The sequence below is a fragment of the Lepidothrix coronata genome, unplaced genomic scaffold (genome assembly GCF_001604755.1).
Source record: "Lepidothrix coronata isolate B3197 unplaced genomic scaffold, Lepidothrix_coronata-1.0 Scaffold75, whole genome shotgun sequence".
In the NCBI taxonomy this organism is placed as follows: Eukaryota; Metazoa; Chordata; class Aves; order Passeriformes; family Pipridae; genus Lepidothrix; species Lepidothrix coronata.
This window is the reverse complement of record NW_016690255.1, coordinates 8,426,323-8,445,814: the sequence shown is the minus strand read 5'-3', so window position 1 is coordinate 8,445,814 and position 19,492 is coordinate 8,426,323. Positions and strand designations below refer to the sequence as shown.

The window sequence follows — 19,492 nt, the reverse complement described above, 5'->3', positions numbered from 1 at the left end:
GCCGCCTTTTGTTTTCCTTGTTGCCGCGTGATTCACCTCTGGGCAACATTGGCGCTGTAGGTTGAAATACTTATGTGGACAGGAGGCAGAACTAGAATGAAAAGTATTTTTGATATGTGGAGTTAAAGCCATATTTACAGCAATTTCACTCCAGGGAGACTGGACAGAGAAATGTACACAGTTTAGGAAGTTGATATCTGGGAGAGGACAACAGGCTCGGTGTCCACAGGTAAAGCAATGCGAAAGAAGTGAGAAGGAAGAGGCAAGAGGGCGTGAAGATTTTTCTCACCTCAAGGTTTTTTAAAAATCCGAATCAGTTCTTTGACTGTTAATTCAACATCAGGAAATTGTGATAAATTATGGAGCTGTATATTATCCTTGTAATATGTTTGCATTCTGTATCATTCTCTTTCTGCTGAAAGAACATAGTGTCTACATCTGCTCCAAGGTCAAGTACAGCGTGTGTGTGAAAAATAGTTTCTAAACTTTGTCCTCCTCAGTGTGCTTCCAGCGATTAGGTACAAGAGGCAATTGGAGTTAACTTCCCAAGAAATAGGGGAGTATTAAAAAAAAAAAAAGAAGAAATCACAATCTGGATTTTAGCATGAACTTCTTGAGCAATGGTTTGGAAATGTACCTGCTCACATTACTGACATATTTTCTTCTATTCCATATAAACATTCTTGGTATGTTCAAAGATAAGGCTGCCAAAGTTTGGAGAGGTTTACTTTAGAGTGTGCTTAATTCAAATGACAAGAACGGTCCATTTATTTTGTGACCTATTTATAGCCATTAAACAAACCGTGGCAAATGGATCTGCTTTACTTAATTCCCTACATTTGGTGGAAGATTAACAGCATGGAAAATACATTCCTGAAAATAGGTATGTTTGTGTCTGATACTCTGCAAATCTCTGTATACTACAGAACCATAATTTTTAAAATAAAAGCAGTTTATTCTGCAAGACAGAGAACTGAAAATAAAATACCAATCTTAATACTTAAGGTGATTATTAGATAACTACTTTGGCAGACTAGATATTGGGGAGATTTTGTTATACCTACTGTGAGCTATATATGATCCCAGTTGTAAATCTCTAAAAGTGAGGTAAGCATGAAAAAATATTCTGGTTAATTTTAATGATATGAACAACACATTTTGAGGGTTTTATGATTGTATTTTGTTTTCAGAGTGTTCTCAACACGTTAAAAGTGTTGATGTATTTTTATATAACGGAATAGTTTTATATTCCTTGTGTTACAAAGGAATATAAAACTATTATATACAAAGCAACTAACTGAAATTCTCTTTTTGCTTCTCAGGTTGTTTTTGAAGTGACTACTTCAGGTCACCCAGGATATGTGGCTATTGATGAAGTGAAAGTTTTAGGACATCCATGTAGTAAGTACCTATCTTCTGTTGTAAAGCCGGACCCCTAAAATGAACGTGCCACTATGTTTCAATAAATGTGGAGCAAAAGATAAGGAAAATGTGAGAAAGCAATGTCACTGCTGTAAATATAGGCTGAGTATGTACAAAGTGTTGCATTCACTAACATAGCATCATTGCACCTTATTGGCTTTAAAGACATCTGTCTATGTGCACCTTGTACAGCACCTTGCATGAATCCCAGACCCCAACTGGACCATATAGCAACTCCTTTAGAACGAAATGACCAAGTCATCATGATTCTGTGATTCTAAGATTTGTGAACGAGTTTTCTGTCTGCATCAAAAATTCAGTACAGGCACAAGCTGAGACGCTAGTGAGAACAGATGAGCAACACGAGAGCTGAATATATGTACAGTTGTCGTTTCCAGGGCTTGGAAGGAAGAAAACTCAGTTGGTTGAGGGCTGAGGCTGCTTAGGGTACTTCCTGAGTTTCATGGCTCAATTTCTGCACTGTTCTACTTCCTAAAGTGCATTTTCTTTTTCCATTATTAAGGATATATAATACTTAACTATTCTAAATTCTCTTAAAACTGATGTCAAAACCAAACCTTGTAAATCAAGCTTTAATATAATAATCCAGATGTAATTGAACAGACTACTTAAATAACTTATTAATTCATATATATTGGTTAAATAAGGTGTATTAAGATCATACATGGAATAGTAGGTTGTAGTCTTATTGACCAAATGACTGAGTGGAAGAAGACATCAACGTCTCTGTAATTGTTCTTATATAATTTTGATCTTGTATGCATTTATTGTGGCTATAAGTAAGAGCTGTGATTCCAAATAAAAAGTAGTGTATCTGTTAGTACTGGAACACCTCATAAAAATGGTTTTAGTGTTAGTGGCAAGAAGACACATACATTTCTTCAAGTACAAGAGACAGTTATGCAGAATCAGCAGCTGTTATTTCTGAATCACTTAGTTCTAATAAACACAGCAGGCTCTCATGTTGTTAGACAATATATTTGCTTCTGCATTTTGAATTTATATTTTTGGCTCAGGTAGGGTAAGTCTAAAGCAGCATTTTAGCAGCTTACTATTTTTTGTATACAGATTTTGAGAGGTTTGGTCTGTGCATTTGTACCAATCCGTTCTCAAAACCTGCAAGTAGCTCTTGTTATTGTGGAGATTGAGTTATAGCCCCTAGTATGTAGAGTTCTAACGTGATAGTGTTGAAATGCAAAAGCTTTAATGAAAAGTTCTTTGATGAAGTAATTAAAACGTTAGAAATTAAGACATCAAACCAGTTAAATTGTCTACAAGAAAATTGAAAAAGTGTGAAAATTGGAATAGAACTACTCTGTGTCTAAAACTCGGCAAAGTTCACAATGCTGTTCTTTCTGTATATTGCCAGAAAAATACTTTTGGAATTATTAACTCTTTAAACAAAGAATTTAAATGCAAAAAATGTTGGATAGACAATTCCTTGTGTAGTACAAAACCAAGGCAGAAGTCAAGTTGTGAGCACGTAAAAATGAAAGGGATGGGTTGTGGTTGGTGGGTAGGTTTTTTCTTGTGTTGTTTATTTGTTTTTAAAACCTAATACCCTTCTCCACTTAGGCCATACCTGGTAATTCAATAAAGTTAGTTTTCCAGAGTTTAAGAAGACCCAGAAAAAAGTAAAATCGAGTGGGGTAAAAGCAGAAGTTAAAAAAAAAAAAGTGCCTGAGAAAGGGGGAATATACTGAAGAATTTTACTGTGGAGTATGACATTAATAGTTTGGTAGACAGAGAAGAGGATGACTCTGGCCTAAAGTCTGTCTGTCCTAACTGGAAAGTGTTTAAGCAAAAAAAAAGCAGTATGTGTAATCAATTTGCCATAAGGATCATTATCATGAAAATATTTCATACTTAGATATTAATTTGGGCTATTTTATTCCATTTCCTCCTTCTTATGCTGCCTTGCACTGGATATTTATCAACTTTTTCTTGGATTATGGCAGCTGGTTATTTATAAATTCCTTAAAAGTGCAATTTGTCCCAGTAATAAGGTCTTTTAAAAAATATCAACACTTTAAATGGTTGTGATGCTCTGCTAGAAAATAGATGTTTAGTTTGCTAGTCTAATGCTAGTACTAGGATTTTCAGGTCAAAAAGCAGTGTTCAGAGCCTGGCTTATCTGTTAGTATAGACAGTGCAAGAAGTCTGCCTGTCTGCAGTAGGATTTGAATGTTTGGGGAATACTGTGTTTTAAATGATAAGTTTCTGTATCAAGTATCTATGTTTTTCTGTGTTGTGTAGTTGACTCCTTATAGTAAAACAAAAATACACACACTCTCTTTCCTCCTTTAGTGGACATAGTTGTTGTTTGAAGATCAATTTCATTTTTTAGGTTATTTATAGGTATATTTCCTTAACTTTTACTGGGATTGTTTTCTCTTTCTAAATGAAAGATAAGCATTTGTATGGAGAATGTATTGTGCTTTGGTTTTTTTCTGCAGTGTTGTTGAAAAGAATTGCATTTAAAAAATACAGGTGTAGTTGGTGTTCCGTTAGTATTTTAGCTGTTTGTTGTGCTACATTTCTGCATTTTCTAATCTCTTCTGTAGACGCTGTGCTTGGTTGAAAAGAAAAACCTGTTCCCTTGATAACATCACTTAACCTCTTACGGTCTTTTCTAGTTGGTAGTGTAAGCATATAACAGGTTTTCCTTGAAAACATTATTAGTTTCCAATATGATCTTTATTAATAGAATGTTATTAGAAAAGGGATGCTGAGCTAAGATAATTTACACAGCAGGAGCAATTAAACGGCGCCCTTCTATTGTGCTCTTTCACAGGTACAGAAGTAAACCAACCTAGAATCTAATGTTTAGTCAGTGAGCTGAATCTTTTAAAGCACAACTGTTTCATTTGCTTGGTGTATTTTTCATAGCCAGTACTTTTGTCTTGCATAACTTCAATACTTTTATCTTTTCCAACAGCAAAAACTCCCCATTTCTTGCGTCTTCAGAGTGTGGAAGTCAATGCAGGACAGTTTGCTACTTTTCAATGCACTGCCAATGGTGGAACATACTCAGGTGACAGACTCTGGTTACAGGTAATTTCTTTCTTTCCTGATGCACTTAGATCTAGAGAGAGAGGAGACTCTTGAGAGGAACGTAAAACATGAAAAATTATAGGACTGTCCTTTTCATCAATATTAGATTTTATAGTGCCTTTGAACTGCTGCATAGTAGGTATTCTGTTGGAGAAAATTATTCTGGAAGATTTTTCGGTCTTGTTTCAGTGGAATGCCTTATTAAAAATAAAGGTACTGTTTTTCTTACATGTGGCAATCATGAGTAAAGGCGAAATCCCCAAGGAAGAGCACATGACTTTCTTACAAGGTCTGTGCTGGCCAACTGCCGTATTACACATATTGATTTTTTTTAATTTACCTCTATCTCTGCTTAGTATTTTCAGATAAAATTGCATTGTTACTCTTTAAGTCTAGAGAAGACCAGTATGACAGTCAAATCTGACCTTCTCTATTATAGAGCCAAAGAATCTTACTTATATTCATTGAGTCCATTATTTATTACTTAATCAGTAAAGTAGCTTCTAGATAGGTGTCAGATCCTGGTTTAAAGTATTGCTCCAACTCATTTTCTTTCAGTAAAGACATTCTCCCTTACCCAGACGTGTAGTCTTCTATCAAAAATATGCCTTTTTTGCTTGATCTCTTTTAGTAATGGGCATGCAGGTTTAAGTGCTGTCTTGCTGCCATCATTACAGAGTTGTTCCCTACAGCAAACAATTAGTCAGTATTTGAACTTAGCATTAGGTATATACCTACCTCCAGATCCCAGGGATTTCCATACGTGGAAAACAACATGCTAGAACTAAGACATTGTCTATTAGAAGGAAGTGAGGGCAATTAAAATAAATAAAACAGTGCCTAAGGAGATCAGTCAGATGAAGCTGCAGTTAGTGGAGAAGGAGGAATAAGAGAATTTGAAGCAATGGTAACAGGTGGGACTTAGAAATGAAATTCTCTATTTTTGATGTTTAAACAATTTTAGGCTTTTACTATAGTTTTCCTTTAACATTGCATTTGTATTTCATAAATTATTCATGTAGGTGTGACAGGTTAAACAGCTGAGTACTTATATGTAATCTAGCACTCACAAAAAAATAAGTAAAACCACTTGAAAAGCAAAGACATATTTATCTGTATATGAATGATGAACTGTTATGTCTATTTAGAAAGAGCCTGATCAAACACAGTAGAAGGCAATGAAAATCTGCTTTGACCTTATTTGGGTTTTATTTTCAACCTCTGTGCTGATATAAGGCTGATATTTCTCTAGCACCTTTAAAGACAATATTACACTTTTGAATTGGTAGAATTAGACTCCTCTGTTTCCTAAGCCACCAAGATTTTTTTAAAGAATGATTTTTCCACTCATGAAAAGGGTTTAGCATGTATGAGAAAATAATGGGTTTCTATTTCATCAATGATATCCTTTGTAGAACCTTTGAACTTTTGCATAATTCTCTATTGTGAAACTGAAGGTAGAATTCAACATAGGGATATCCTTGTTCCATTCAATTTTTCCATGTGTTTCAGGACAGTATAATTTCAGCTTTAATTTTTTTTCGTGGAGTTTAGGACATACATAAATTCTTTACAAGGCTGGAATGTAATGTCTTTATTGTAGAAATTAAATATCCTTCTAGGTTTTATGCAGTGTAAAACAATTTTCTTAACAGCAGTAGCAATGCCCAGATATCTTTGCTGAGCTTAGTTAATTCAATTCCTTGTTTATGCATGATTAGGAGATTTCTTTTTTATATGGAGGATAAGAAAATAGTGACAGATTGACTTTTTGAGGAATTTTATCTTCCTGCAGGGACACTGTGTATTTATTCTCCCTGTACAATTAGAGGTCCCTCTGGTAATCAGTCCAAGGTTGTGCATATTCCAGGTGTGCCTTTGCATAAGAACATTTTAGAAGTTGACAGGATCTCCTGGATAGCTTGGATTTATTTTTGTACTTCTTTGCCAGTTTCCACAGATGTCTGCTGCAACTTACAGTAAGACTGAACAAACAGCTCTGTGTGTGGGATGCTGCAAATCAAGGCTATGAGATACAGTTCCTGAAAGGATTAGCTTTATTTTAGCGTACTAGGTCATTATGACCTATATTTTATGTATATGGGTCCTTTCCAACTCAGCATATTCAGTGATACTGTGGTTATCAGGTAACAGATCCTCAGACCTTGCAATTCTCCATCAGTCAGCTGACTGACTATCTGGTTTCATGTTGTGATATTGAGGAATTTTTTATATGCCTGTGTATGACATCTCATGACGCTGCCACAGGACCATGAGTACAATGAGTCTGTAATAGCTGTCAAAGAACATGGCATCTTCTACATCACATGACTGGTCAAATGGACATTAAAGATACTTTCGCTTCTGGTAGCGCTAGAACCAATATGAAACTACAGAACATCCCAGTGAAAGAAATTCCTATATGCACTAGAGCCAGAATAAAATGAACACCATTCTCTGGAAACGTTTCCAGTAGCACTCAGGTCATTTGCATGAACAAATCATGCAATCTCTCTGGTATGTCTAGTTTGTTCACCAGTAATACTAAACCTTTTCTACTATCCTTTTGGTGGTTTGTTTAATTACATTTATAAAACCTTAAGGGGAAATAATAGTAAATAAATAAATACAGTTGAGTGATTTTATCAGGGGCTTCTCAGCATTTCTTCCATGTAAGTCATATCAGGATGCTTAATCTGTCTGGATGTGGCAATTCCAGAATATTGTGAGATAATTTGCTCCCAAATGACTTCCGGTACCTGTCTTTTTTTTTTTTTTCAGATTGACATTGTTAGTCTGAAGTACAGGCAAATTGCAAGGGTGAAATCACAAACTCACTGAATTCAATGATATTTCTACTCTTTCCACTGGTGGCAGGGTTTTACTCCTTTACTTCTATCTCTTTTATATAGTACCTCTCCATTTCTATGTACCAGACTTCAAGTTTAGTAGGACACATTTTTCTGGTGAACAAATATTTTACTTTTTACAGTCTGTTAGACTGTGAGTGACATATGTTCCTTAAAACAAATGAATAATTTTAAGGTGGTTGGTTATTTTAGTATCCTTGTCTTTGGCGAGTAGTTTTGGAAATAGATGTTCTTGGTTTAATAATGCCAAGGGCTTGAAGCAGTCTTAAGTGAAATCCGTAGATCATATTTTTTGTGCTCCCCCTCCCCCGCCCTTTCAAACCTATCCCACTCTTATTCCCTAGGGAATATGAAGTCTGTTAATTTCTGGAGTATTATGAAAGTTTTTGAAATTGCAAGGGTGATGAGGGAATCACAGTTAGTACAATAGCTGCCCAAATTAGACCACTGAGGCATGAAATTTGTTTCATGATGCTGTGATCAGTATTTACTCTTTCGAGAAGGGGAAGAAAGCAAGCTGTTTACCCATTGCATAGTGTAGTGCTTTGTAAGAAAAACATTGTTCTTCACTCCACTAGACAGACATGCACCCTGGTGCATGAGCTACGATTGCAAGCTTGTCATAATTTGAAAACAAGCTGTGAGTATTTTCAGTGATACCATTTCAGGTTAAAGTAAAATGAAAGAACACAACACAGTATCATACAACTTTGTTACTTTGGGGTTTTTTTTGGTATTTTGTTGATTTTGTTATTGTAATGAGGGTCCAGTTAATAAGGTCATTTGTTAGATTGTCTGTTTATGAATTCACATCCCTATTAGCTAACATTCTAAACATAAAAATACCTTAAAAATAAATCTGAATGTCTATAATTAATAGATGCGTCCAATCTGCTTTGATTTTTTCATATTTGTGGGCAATAATGGTTATTGCCAGTATGGGATGACTCTTTCTCTTCTATTGAATGATTGAGCAAAAATGTCATTCCTGTGCTCTTTCCTTTGCTCCCATGGTGGAAAGAAATGAACAGGTGGAACACAGAAAAGTTAATGGTCAAATGAAAGCAGCTGAGACAATGTCTTCTGAAAAGCCTGTGTTAGTATTTAGTAAATTGTGGAAACAAATCTGTGTTATAGGAGAGAGGAGGTAGAATTCTTTTTTGGAAGTAACATGTTTTTGGTGCAGCCTATGGGCTGCAAACAATTGACTTGTTTTTCCTTAGCTGCTCAGGCCTGGCTCCTTCTCTCTATTTTCCTGTCTTCATCTGCTACTTCTCCTGATTTGTAGTGGGTTCATTCAGTTCCCTCGGTATGCTACTTGTTCTTACAATGATCTAGAGTGTGACTTCAGGGAAATTGCTGTCACATGATACCTTGGTATTATGAAATTCCATTTTAATATCTTTCCCAACACAATCTTTTTACATTAGTTTCTAAAGATTTATTGTAGTGTCACTAAACGTGGCATTTTTTAGACGTGCCTTGACTCAGTGTGGGTAGCCTTTCTTGGGAGAGGTTCCCAAACCAATGGAAAGCTGCAGTTGATGAGAAAGAGAGGTCATCACTTCACTGAAGTTATTTATTTTTTCTAGCTTCATTCTAAAATACGGTTGAAATGTAAACAACTATTTTAAAATGTAATTCTCAAACACATAACTTTTATTGCAAAAATAGAGAACTAAGAGTAAAAATTTGTTGGAGGGAAGCGAATAGCAATAGGATCTCAGGATATGTCTGACAGCTGTAGTAAGGGTCTCATCAGATTTACCAATAGCAAGAGACTAATGGTTGTTCTCTGACAGAAGGGGAGAGGGTGAAATCTGTCATACCTGTGGTTTATGCATGCAGAACATGTACTGCGTTTTTTGCAGCCAAGAAACTAAGAACAGTATCACTCCTGCGGCCAATCTCTCCTCTACCCCATGTAAAGAGTTTATTACCTGTTAATCCAGGATTTGGCTTTTCTTCTTGTCTTTCCTGAAAGCTGTCTTTCACCTTATTCACTGTATCTTTTTTTGTATCTTCAGTAATCTTTTGCTGAAGGTATGAAGGGTATCAAAGATTTTATTCATCTGTATACAAAACTACCTGTATGCATTATTTATTATTTTTTCAAAGGAAGAGATATAGTCCTGTGTCAGAGGGAGTTCTGGAAAGCAAATTGTTTTCCTCAGGAATACACACATACACAAATGAGAGGTATCAAACACATCCTTGTAAGAATGTAGAACCATCCTGACAGATGATGAAAATAAAATATATTGAGAAGATATACAAAATAGTTTGTGTGTGCGTGTGTGTGCGCACGTTTGTTTACGTAAATTGCATAAAATATCCTAGAATGTGAACCAAAAGTCCTGGAGTTTCATAAGAATTTTTTTTGTTGTGCTGTAAACTCTCTGAGACTGTCACATAATTACTATTTTTGTTGCCAAGTTTTGAAGTACTTGAGGAAAAAAATGTTTCAGCCATTTTTGAGTACTAAGATAATGAAACACTACTTTACCTGTTAGATTAAATCATATGCATATGTAACAACTTGGTAACACAAACAGGTGGAACTATTAAAGTAAACTGTACGATGGGATGGGATAGAAGACATTTTTTGAATATTAAAATGTTTGGGGTTTGATCAGCAGGTGTATCTGTGTACTACAGGAATGCACAAGAACATTCTTCCTCCTGCTCTTAAATAGCACAGTCTTCTGAGACTGGCCAAGCCACCTTGTGCTCAGCAAATTGTCTTGAGTCCATTGCCTTGAGAAGAGCTTTAATGACATCAGTCAACTAAAAATTTTGCCAAGATGACATGCATCCTGAATGTGCATCGTGATGTGTTTTTTTGTAGATAAGCTGAGATGATATTGCTTTGGAAGGATAATTAATGGACACTAACCATTACTGCATAGATGAAAGTTAAACTTTTTTTTAAATTCTGGTGACCATTTAATATTATTTCCAGGTTTTGGTATGTTAATTTCTTTGTGTCCCCATCTCCACTTCAGTATATATTTAGTTCTATATTTTCTATTAATTTATGTTAATCTGTTTTAATTGTTTTTCCATAATTGCATAGTAATCTTACTATATGGCATAAAAACTTCCATGAAGAACAGAATATAGGAGGCTTGTGATCTGTATCATTCATGTTAGCCAATGTCTAAGGAGCTGTGATATTTGATGAAAAATTTTGCTTCATTATCTGTCTTAAATATGAATAATCTGATGCCTACTGGGAGAAATTAATTCATAGTGGACTGTTAAGGATAAATCTCAGTGAACATATGCAAGAAATAAAAAGTCATCGTAAAGTCAATCTGTCTTATCTGTGAAGTGTTTTGACTTCAGTGGTGTTTTAGAGCTGACCAGCAGAAACACCAGCCTGGTGTTTTTATTAGTAAACCACGGGCAACAGCATTTACAGAATGTGTTTGGAGTGCAGTGGGAATGTACGTTAAGGGTAACTTGCCTTCTTGAACACGGTCTTTTCCATTATAAGTTAGCTTCAGCGGTACTAAGTGGTACATCAGGTGCTGTGTACTCTTATCTCACTTATACTGTGACCAGTGAAATGCACAGCTGAAAAACTCAAATGCCTGATGGTTCCATAGCTACTCTGGGCCTGTATTCTAGCCTTACATGACTTGTATGAGATGGTGCCACTGTAATAGTGGAAGCAAAAAGAAGCCTTATATTCTCCTGCTCAGAAACACTGCAAAAGCCTGGCCAGCAAAGCTGCTCTGTGGAGTAAGCCTCCCAGTCCACCCAGACTGCAATGCCTGGTACAAAAGTCAAATGACAGTAACCACAAAGAATTGTCAGTGAGTTTTGTTATTAATACTAAAATAATGCAGATGAGGATAAACGGAAGAATAAATGTCACTCCTATCCTCATCTACCAGCTCCACCATTCCTAAATGGTGTGAAAGCAAGCGTTATCCAAAATAGTTGAAGTCTGGTGAAAATACCTGACAGAAGCATCTGTGAAGTTTTATGACATTACTCAAAACCTGTAAACTCTTCCATGAGCACAACAGACCGCATTGGTAGTGATGCCAAAGAAGAAACTAAGAACAAATTGCAAGCAAATTTGATTATTTCATTTCAAAGATTATTTCTTTTCAAGAAAAGTAAGCAACCCTTGATTCAGTAGGAAAAAAGTACTGTGGATGGAGAGGTGTTTATTTCTGTAGTGGTGCCAGTCATCCATCAAGTCGCCAGGAGTGATAATGGGTGGTGTTCTCCAAAGGCCTTCTTTCAGCACCTGTCTAGCAGAAGTGGAGTCTGCTCTGCCAAGAGTGTGCTTGTGACACTGAAATACGCATTTGGTTTTCAGCTACTATACCGACTGATCCTGCTTTTGATGATACTTAGAGTCTGAAAACCTTTAATAGAGGCATTAACATTTTTGTCTTGAAAAAGCCTTTTTATCACAAAAAAGTTACTCTTAATCCTCTATTTCTTTGGTAATCTTCTGTGACCAAAAGAAATTTTGGGGAAAAAATAAATCCGAAAAATTAATGAACTTTAGAAATTTTTCTTTTAGAAGTAAACTGGAAACTCTATTAAATCCACTAGGACCTTGGTTACGGACAACAGTGAAAAAACCTCAAGAGACCTGGAGACTACTTGGCAAAGTTTGTTTGCAAGTAACCTGAAAAATTAGTAGATTTTGATCTTCCACATTTACTGAGAATGCTCTGTTGCACGTTATACCTATAAAGAGTGTCAGAAGTACCACGTAAGACAGCCATTATTATTTTTATGTAGCAAGGATGATATAAAACTTGGATTCTGGACAAAAAGCTTTTGGCAACAGGTAGTTGTTCTTGTCTCTTCTTCTTTTTTTCCCCTGCTTTGGATCTGTGTCTCAGGTATTCAGAAACTGCCAAATATTAATGAATTGGCTGCACACTATGATTTGCAGAAAATTTGTTTACCTACAGATATATATGGACATATGCAAGTCAGAGGAGATATACGTAAACCTATCCCTTTACTCCATCTTCATATATATTCTAATTTGATAAAGTGACCTATAATAAAAGTTATTCTGGGATTACCTTTATCAGTCAAACCTTTTTGAAATTCCTGTGTGATTTTAAAGTCAGTTGGATGTTTTATACGTTGGACTTGATGATCTCAGAGGTTTTTTTCCAACATAGTTGATTCAGTGATTCTGTGTGATTTTGTGTTAGTCTTCCAGTTAGTCTGCAGTGTTAAATTATATAGTATATGGTGATTAGCCAGACCCAAGATAATGGAATTGCTGACCTTGTCACAGGGGGCTGGTTAAATTCAACTTGATTTTCAAGACCATGGTAGGCATCCTCTTTCTGGACCCCAAAGACCTCCTTGATATGAAGCACTGTTCAGCAGCAGTAGAATCACTTAAAGACACATAAGAATTAGCCAACTGATGAAATAAATTCATCACTATATCTTGGACCTTTGGGAGAAAGAAACAATGACCATAAATACTCTAGGCAAAATGTATAAACTTACTGCTGGGAGGTACCATGTTCAAACTGGAGTTCAGCAGAGGCTTCTTTTTTTAAGAATAAGGACTGTGGAAACTATTTTGAGGCAAGAAGAACCAAAATAAAGTTTAAATTAAATCCAAGTTAAGATGATGGGATGAAAACAGAGCATTGGGGAAGGTGAGTTTTGGAGGTGGGAGCTGTTAAACTATGACTTAACTAGTGACTGGCTCAGTAATTAAGACCAAAATACCTCTATTAGCTTCCCTGTTACATGAACCAGCATGTGGTTGTTACTGCTGTGGTTGTCTTTATTCACAAATTACAATCTCACTGTTGAAAGTTTACTACAGCTGGCTTTAACCATAGGCCTGCCTCTCTTCTCACCATTCATTCTTCCCGTTCAGAAGCATCTTTTCAGGAGGCCACAGCTGAGTCCTTAAGAGGGCATGGTTTCTCATCATCAAATATATGTGTTCTTTCTTAGCTACTTCTTCCTTACCTGCTTTGTAGGACTCAGTATCACTTTGGTTTTGACTGTTATTCTCATTGTTTTACATTTTGGAATAGATTTCAGGTTGTCCCCAGAACTTGCATACTGTAGTTTCTTCATCCCAATGCTGCTTTTCTTCCCAAGAAAACACTTTCCCAGTGATGGCAATATGGGACATGAGCACACTGGTTTTTAAGTCTCCTGTTATGTAGTTGCATAGAAAAGGCAAATACCTGAATTACTATACTTTGTGTTGTGTGTAGGAATGAAAATTATGCTAATGAACTGTACTTTCTCATTTTCTCCTCCTCACTCTGATCCTTCCCAGCCCCCCCATAATTATGCCTGGCATCTGCAGAACACCAAGCCAGAGTATTTAAAATTCTGCGTATGTTCTCTTCAGTTTTTAGCAAGGTGTTCATCCTAATTCTTGGAATTTAAATACAAATAAAAGGATGATAAGAGGTACTAAGTGTTGCATACTTTAAAGAATTAAGATACAGTATTAGATTAAGTGACTATAAGTAGGGCTACAAGTTCAAGAAAATGCTTAGCAGACGTGTGGATCATTGCCAGAACTTCTATCCAAAGTATTAAACTCCCAGTTAGAGAGAGATTTCCTGATGCTCTGTTTTTTCCAGATGTTTCTGAGGATTTAGTTTCCTACAGGTCGTTTTGTATTCTACTGTGTGCTATTAAAGATGAATCCAAAAAAGATTTGGAATTTTGCATATTTTGTGAGCACTGACAAATTGTTAGAGAATATTAACTCTGCTCAGCTTCTCTGAATTTAATGTAAAAATAAAAAATAGATTGAACAGGGGTTTGGTTTTTGGCTTTGTTTTGTTTTTTTTTCTTTTATAAGTACAGAGTAACTGTTTTGGGTAAATTACACTGAGTTTGATGACTCCAGAAAATTCATTGTCTTTGTTTACTTTCTGTGTATTTAAATATGTCTTCAAATAGATGTCAGTGCTTAATATTTGATAATGTGACTACTCGGATGTGTAACTTCAGTAGTATTTTTCAGTATTACCTGACAGCTCCAGCCAGTATTTAGGTTTAGTCATAATAAACAGGGATTTCCGGAGAGCTGTGTGATTTGAAGAAAAGATTCAGTTATCAAACATTAAAATACTGAAAGCTGAAATCTTTTTTGAAGGGTAAAATAATAACAGTTTGCTTGCATGCCCATTAGTTCCACATGCAGAGTGCAATTCTGGCTCATAGCAGAATAATTTCAAATAGGACAATAATAATCTTTTTCCAGCATGGCCTCATTATTTGAATGAAATATACTTGTTAACTTACACAGATGGAATAAATACAAGATAATCACAGGATCTGTGATGGCTCTAATCTAGACTGACAAACGGTTGTCTTGGTTATGAAAGCAATTCTAGAAATTCAGAGGTAGAGTCAACTGTCTTAGTTACTGGAATTATATGAACTCTACAAAGCAATTTTCTTGAGGTATTAATTACTATTTGATTTAGATTTTATGCATATTTTAAACAAAATTACTTCTGGCCTTGCTGATGTTATTTGAGATCCCACTGGTATAACTCTAATCACAATTTTATAAATGTGCCTATTTGAAAGTGGGCTAATACCAATCCTTTCTTTTATTGAATGTATGAAAAGCTGCTTAATCTACCTGTATGGACAGAGGGTGACTGATGTTTCCTTTTAACTCTCTTCTTGCAAAACTGTTGATATATGCCTTGAGAGTGATTAATGCAGTGGTAGTGCTGGATATAACATCCCAGAAGTTCAATTCCTTTGAATTAGTGCTGCATTTTTGTTAAAAGTATTTCTGGAAAGTTTAATATGTAGATTGTTGTGATGAAATTGCTGTTCATTTAAAAGACTTAGAGTTAGTTTATTGCCTAAAAGAGCCTGTAAGTCTAATTTAAATAACCATCAACCTATTTCTTTTCATTCTAACTTGCCCAAGATGGAAAAATAATGTGCATTTTAAAGTACTTTAAGCTGTCTCTGTATGCATTTAATATGCTGGTACTAGGAATATGGATTTTCAAGCTGTGTATATCCTGAGGTTTAATTAAGATTATTTTTTATATCCCTATATATTAAATAGCTCACTGTTTAATAGAAAAATTATTCTTACAACTGATTTACCAGTTAAATATTTTCATAAGTTGGCTTAAGTAGCATTTTCAAATATGTGTATTTGGTAATTTTTTAAAAACTTTCTCTGAGCATTTGAAAACTCACAGGTTGCTCAGCAGCCCAATGGAATCTGTTATTTTTATTTTTGGATCACTGCATTTTGTAATATTTATTTTGTGGTCATAATTCTGCTCTAAGAAGGTTAGGTAGCTCTCCCCTGGGGACATGGCCTTTGCAGTCAAAGCAGGTCTAGAATTAAATTATTTCGGCAGTCTCCTCTTTCCAAAGCATGAAGTTCACACAGTTCTCTGAGTCCCAGAGGCAGGAAAAGCTAACAGCTTTAATCAGTAGTAAAGCCCCAGCCTTTCATGTGGCAAATCAGGGCTAAAGTAAAGAAAGTAAAAGAACCATATTTATTTTTGAATTGTATTTAAAACAAAGAAATAGGCCCCACCCAGAAAACAAGATACTACAAATTTGCTCCAACAAGCTTTTCTAATGGGTCTTAATATGAACCACCATAGTGTTGCATTGTAAATCATGAATTTTATACTGTTTTCTGGAATTGGATTAATAAATTACAGACTTGTCATTCTTTTGTTTAATTTTCAATAAAATACAATGTATTTGTGAAGACTCAGGCTTTCACATAAAAAGTGGGAGTTTGCAAGAGCTACTGGTAAATTTCAGAATCTCTTAAGAAACCTGAGATTAAAGTTTTAATGACCATAATCAGTAAAACAGTATATCATAAGCGAACTCTTATTTATGAGATTTCAGATTGTTGCATTAGTGAGTGCTAAAAACTTTTTTTTTGGATGCTACTAAAAATAATTCTTCATTAAAAAAATTATAGCGGGATGTGCTAGTATGTTTAATAAACAAATGTTCACTTGATATGTTATTTTTGGCCGTTCTAAATGAAATAGCTGTTGACAGTCAGCACTGAGAGCTTCTAATTTATCATACAATGAGCTTAAATGGACCTGTTAAATACTGGAAAAGAAAATATTATTGCATTCTCCTCCAAATTTCAGATAGTTAACTAACCCATGAAAGTAACCACTGATACACCTGAGTAGCTTACTGAAGTCACTGCAGTGTCAGAGAGAACAAAATGTGAATCACAAATAAGAGCAGCAAAGCTTGACATGTGGCTGTAGTTACAACAGAAACAATTCTGTATTCATGTTATCAAATTATAAATAACTTTTTTCAGACGAGAAATAGTCTTTTGCCATTCCATTGCTGAAATAAGAGTTTGGGAGAGGTTGTAGCTGTGGGATTTATGTTTTTTTTTTCTGTGCAGTCTTTTTAACTCCCTCCTTCCATGCTTATGGATTGAACTTTTCTTATACGTGAATTCATTACCTTCCTTACTGTTCCTTTATGCTTAGGCTTAAATCAATTAGTCAGCTCTCCTACTCATTTGCTGTTGTCCTGAAAGAAAGGGAAGACTTGTTCTCTTGGGCTGTATTTTTTCTGGTGGAAAAAGCAATGATGTTTTTTAGTCTTTGTTCCAGACACTATGTTTTCTTTGAAAATATTTTTCCCAAAGAGACTAAAGAAAAAAATTGGGTTTTTTTCTTCATTGAGTTCTAGTAGAAAATGTCATGCTAGTGATTTCTGTGGGACTGTTTGAGTTCTAAGATATAATTAGCCACTCTACACTTTGCTTCTGTGAGTTTGCAAGGTTCAAGAAAAGTCAGTCAAGATAATCTTTATTCCTAATAATCTCACATATATTTTACAGGTGTGTTATAGTAATAATAATAAAGGCTTTTTATTCCAAAGCTTGGCCATGAATTTTGAAGCCATCAGTAATAATCTTTTCTCGTCTGGATTTTGGTAGAGGATAAAAATGCTCAAATCCTCTGTAGAGCCAAGCTGAGTTACATTTAAGGCTCATGTACGTTCTTCATTTGAGCAAATTGTGTGCCTCTGAAATGTGCTTTGGCTTCTCTTTTTTTTTCAGCTAAAATTGTTGGTATGTGAATGGATAGCATGTGTCACAAAGCCAATTATTTGATCAAACTGAGACTTCCTGTTGTAGAACAGCAGTTAAAGTATTTGAAATCAGGCGATCAGTGTGTTCGAGGATCAGCAGAAGGTGAAAAAGGTTATGGGACCCAAGTGAGACAGTAATTTATTGTAAATGCTGCAATGCATTGATTAGCTACAATTTTCATTCTACATAGGCACGAAAAAGGTGGGAAATAATTCCCTATGGGGCTGGTTATTGAGTGGTTCCCTTTGAGCATTGCTGGTGCTTTATATGAAGACCAAGACTGTGTAGTTTAAGATTTCTACCAGTTGCTGGGAGGTCTGAGGGGCATGGTGTGGTAGTAGAAATTGTTGTTAAAGTATTTACATGGTTCTTCAATTGTGTTTTAATTCATGAGAGTCCTGGTAAATTCTGGATGCAGGTGCCCTGTGTGGAAGGGTGGATGTGCTGCGCAGGCTGGAGCGCAGAGGAGTTTGTTCACACTCTGAATGAGCTGAGCTAGTTTAGGTACTGGAATTAATCAGTATGTGGCAGTATGTTGTTCCCTAGAGAATAACTTAGCCTATTTCTTGGCAGGATGAAATAGCCTGTGTAAAGCTTCCTGATGTTGTGACTAGAAAAAAGGAAAAACTATTGTGATTGGATGTAATGTAAGCACATGACTTGGCTATGCACAAGATCCTTAAAGAGCCTAGAAGCTGTAGTAACATACCTTAAAATTGGTTTGTTGTTTGTGACTGATTAGCAGCTCTGATAATTAGGATTAATAAGTTATTGTCTTGGGTAAAAAATAATGTTGCTTTTAAGAAATATTAATTCTCCAAAATTCTAATTAACCCACTCCGCTTGCTTCCTGCTATCTGCAGCCATCCTTGCTGCAAGATATTACAGTGGCAAAACCAGTAAAAATAGTAGTTTTGAAATAGTAGTTTGAAATGTTTTTTTCCAAGTTTAGTTTTTGGTAACTGCCATGCCACATCACACAAGCTGGTTTATCGGCAGCTGAAAATTGGAGGAATTTTGAGGAACTGTCAATTATCGAAATAATTCTGAAGTAATAATTTACTACTGAGTAATTTTTAAGGCATGATAGTACATTCTTCTTTGGGCATCTTACAAACATTTTTTTTCTTTTCAGTAAGCTGTGCATCACCCACATTTGCTTTTGAAGAGGAAATAACTGTACCTTACTGTGCATGAGAATCGGTATTAATTGTTAATTGTATTGGTTTTTTGATGTTAACAACATGGTTAACTTTGGCTTGGTTTTGTGGTTTATGGATGAGTTTAATTTTGTGTGACTGGTGTTTGAATCTCTCTAACTGGTTATAACTGGCATTTCAAGGGTGCTTCCAATATAGTGTCTAATAAAGGTCATAAGAAAATGAGATGAGTATTTCCTATGTCTTAAATTCTGCTGGACAAAATGCAAACTCTAGGGCAGAAAAAAAGATATCACCAGGTGTGTTGATGGTTTATAGAAGGTCAGTAGTGCAGGACTCTTGACATGCTTGAAGCTCGTTAAGTCAGAAAAACCTACTAAGAATAACTGGTATCATTACATAGCATCAGACTATGCATGTTCCTTCATGGAGAGAGCAGATTTTGTGAGGTGCTTGTTGGGGTTTTCCAGTTTCTCTTCATGTTTGATAATGGCTGCATTCTTCAGTTTGTTGAAATATATGTATTTGTATAAAAAGTGCATCTTTTTTGTTTGCTTGTTTGAGTAAATGTTGTTAGATTTTGGTGGTGGTTGTTTGTTTTTTTTTTTCCATCCAGCTCTCATAATTCGATGATTACACATTTTCTAGGGGTTTTTGAGTGTTCATAGTGCACATATCCTATTTCATGGCCAGGCGGAGCATGAGTTCTGATGAGGATCCGAGAGCTAAGTCTCTTTGCCCTCAAAGAACATGGCAAATTGTCATCGCTGCACTCTTCTGTCTTCTGCCCTCTCTTTTTCACTCTTTGTTCTCCTCGGCTGTTACATGGCTCATTTTCTTGTGCCATAAGT

At 35.5% G+C, this 19,492-nt stretch overlaps 1 protein-coding gene across 11 annotated transcripts in view; it reads left to right on the top strand.

The window, feature by feature from the left end:
* PTPRM (protein tyrosine phosphatase, receptor type M) overlaps positions 1–19,492 on the top strand; it is a 461,846-nt gene that overhangs the window by 152,686 nt on the left and 289,668 nt on the right. For all 11 annotated transcript variants that reach the window (XM_017819524.1, XM_017819523.1, XM_017819522.1 and 8 more), the window contains exons 4-5: positions 1,323–1,401; positions 4,382–4,497. In XM_017819524.1, the coding sequence (XP_017675013.1) occupies positions 1,323–1,401; positions 4,382–4,497 (195 nt within the window). The remainder of the gene's footprint in view (positions 1–1,322; positions 1,402–4,381; positions 4,498–19,492) is intronic.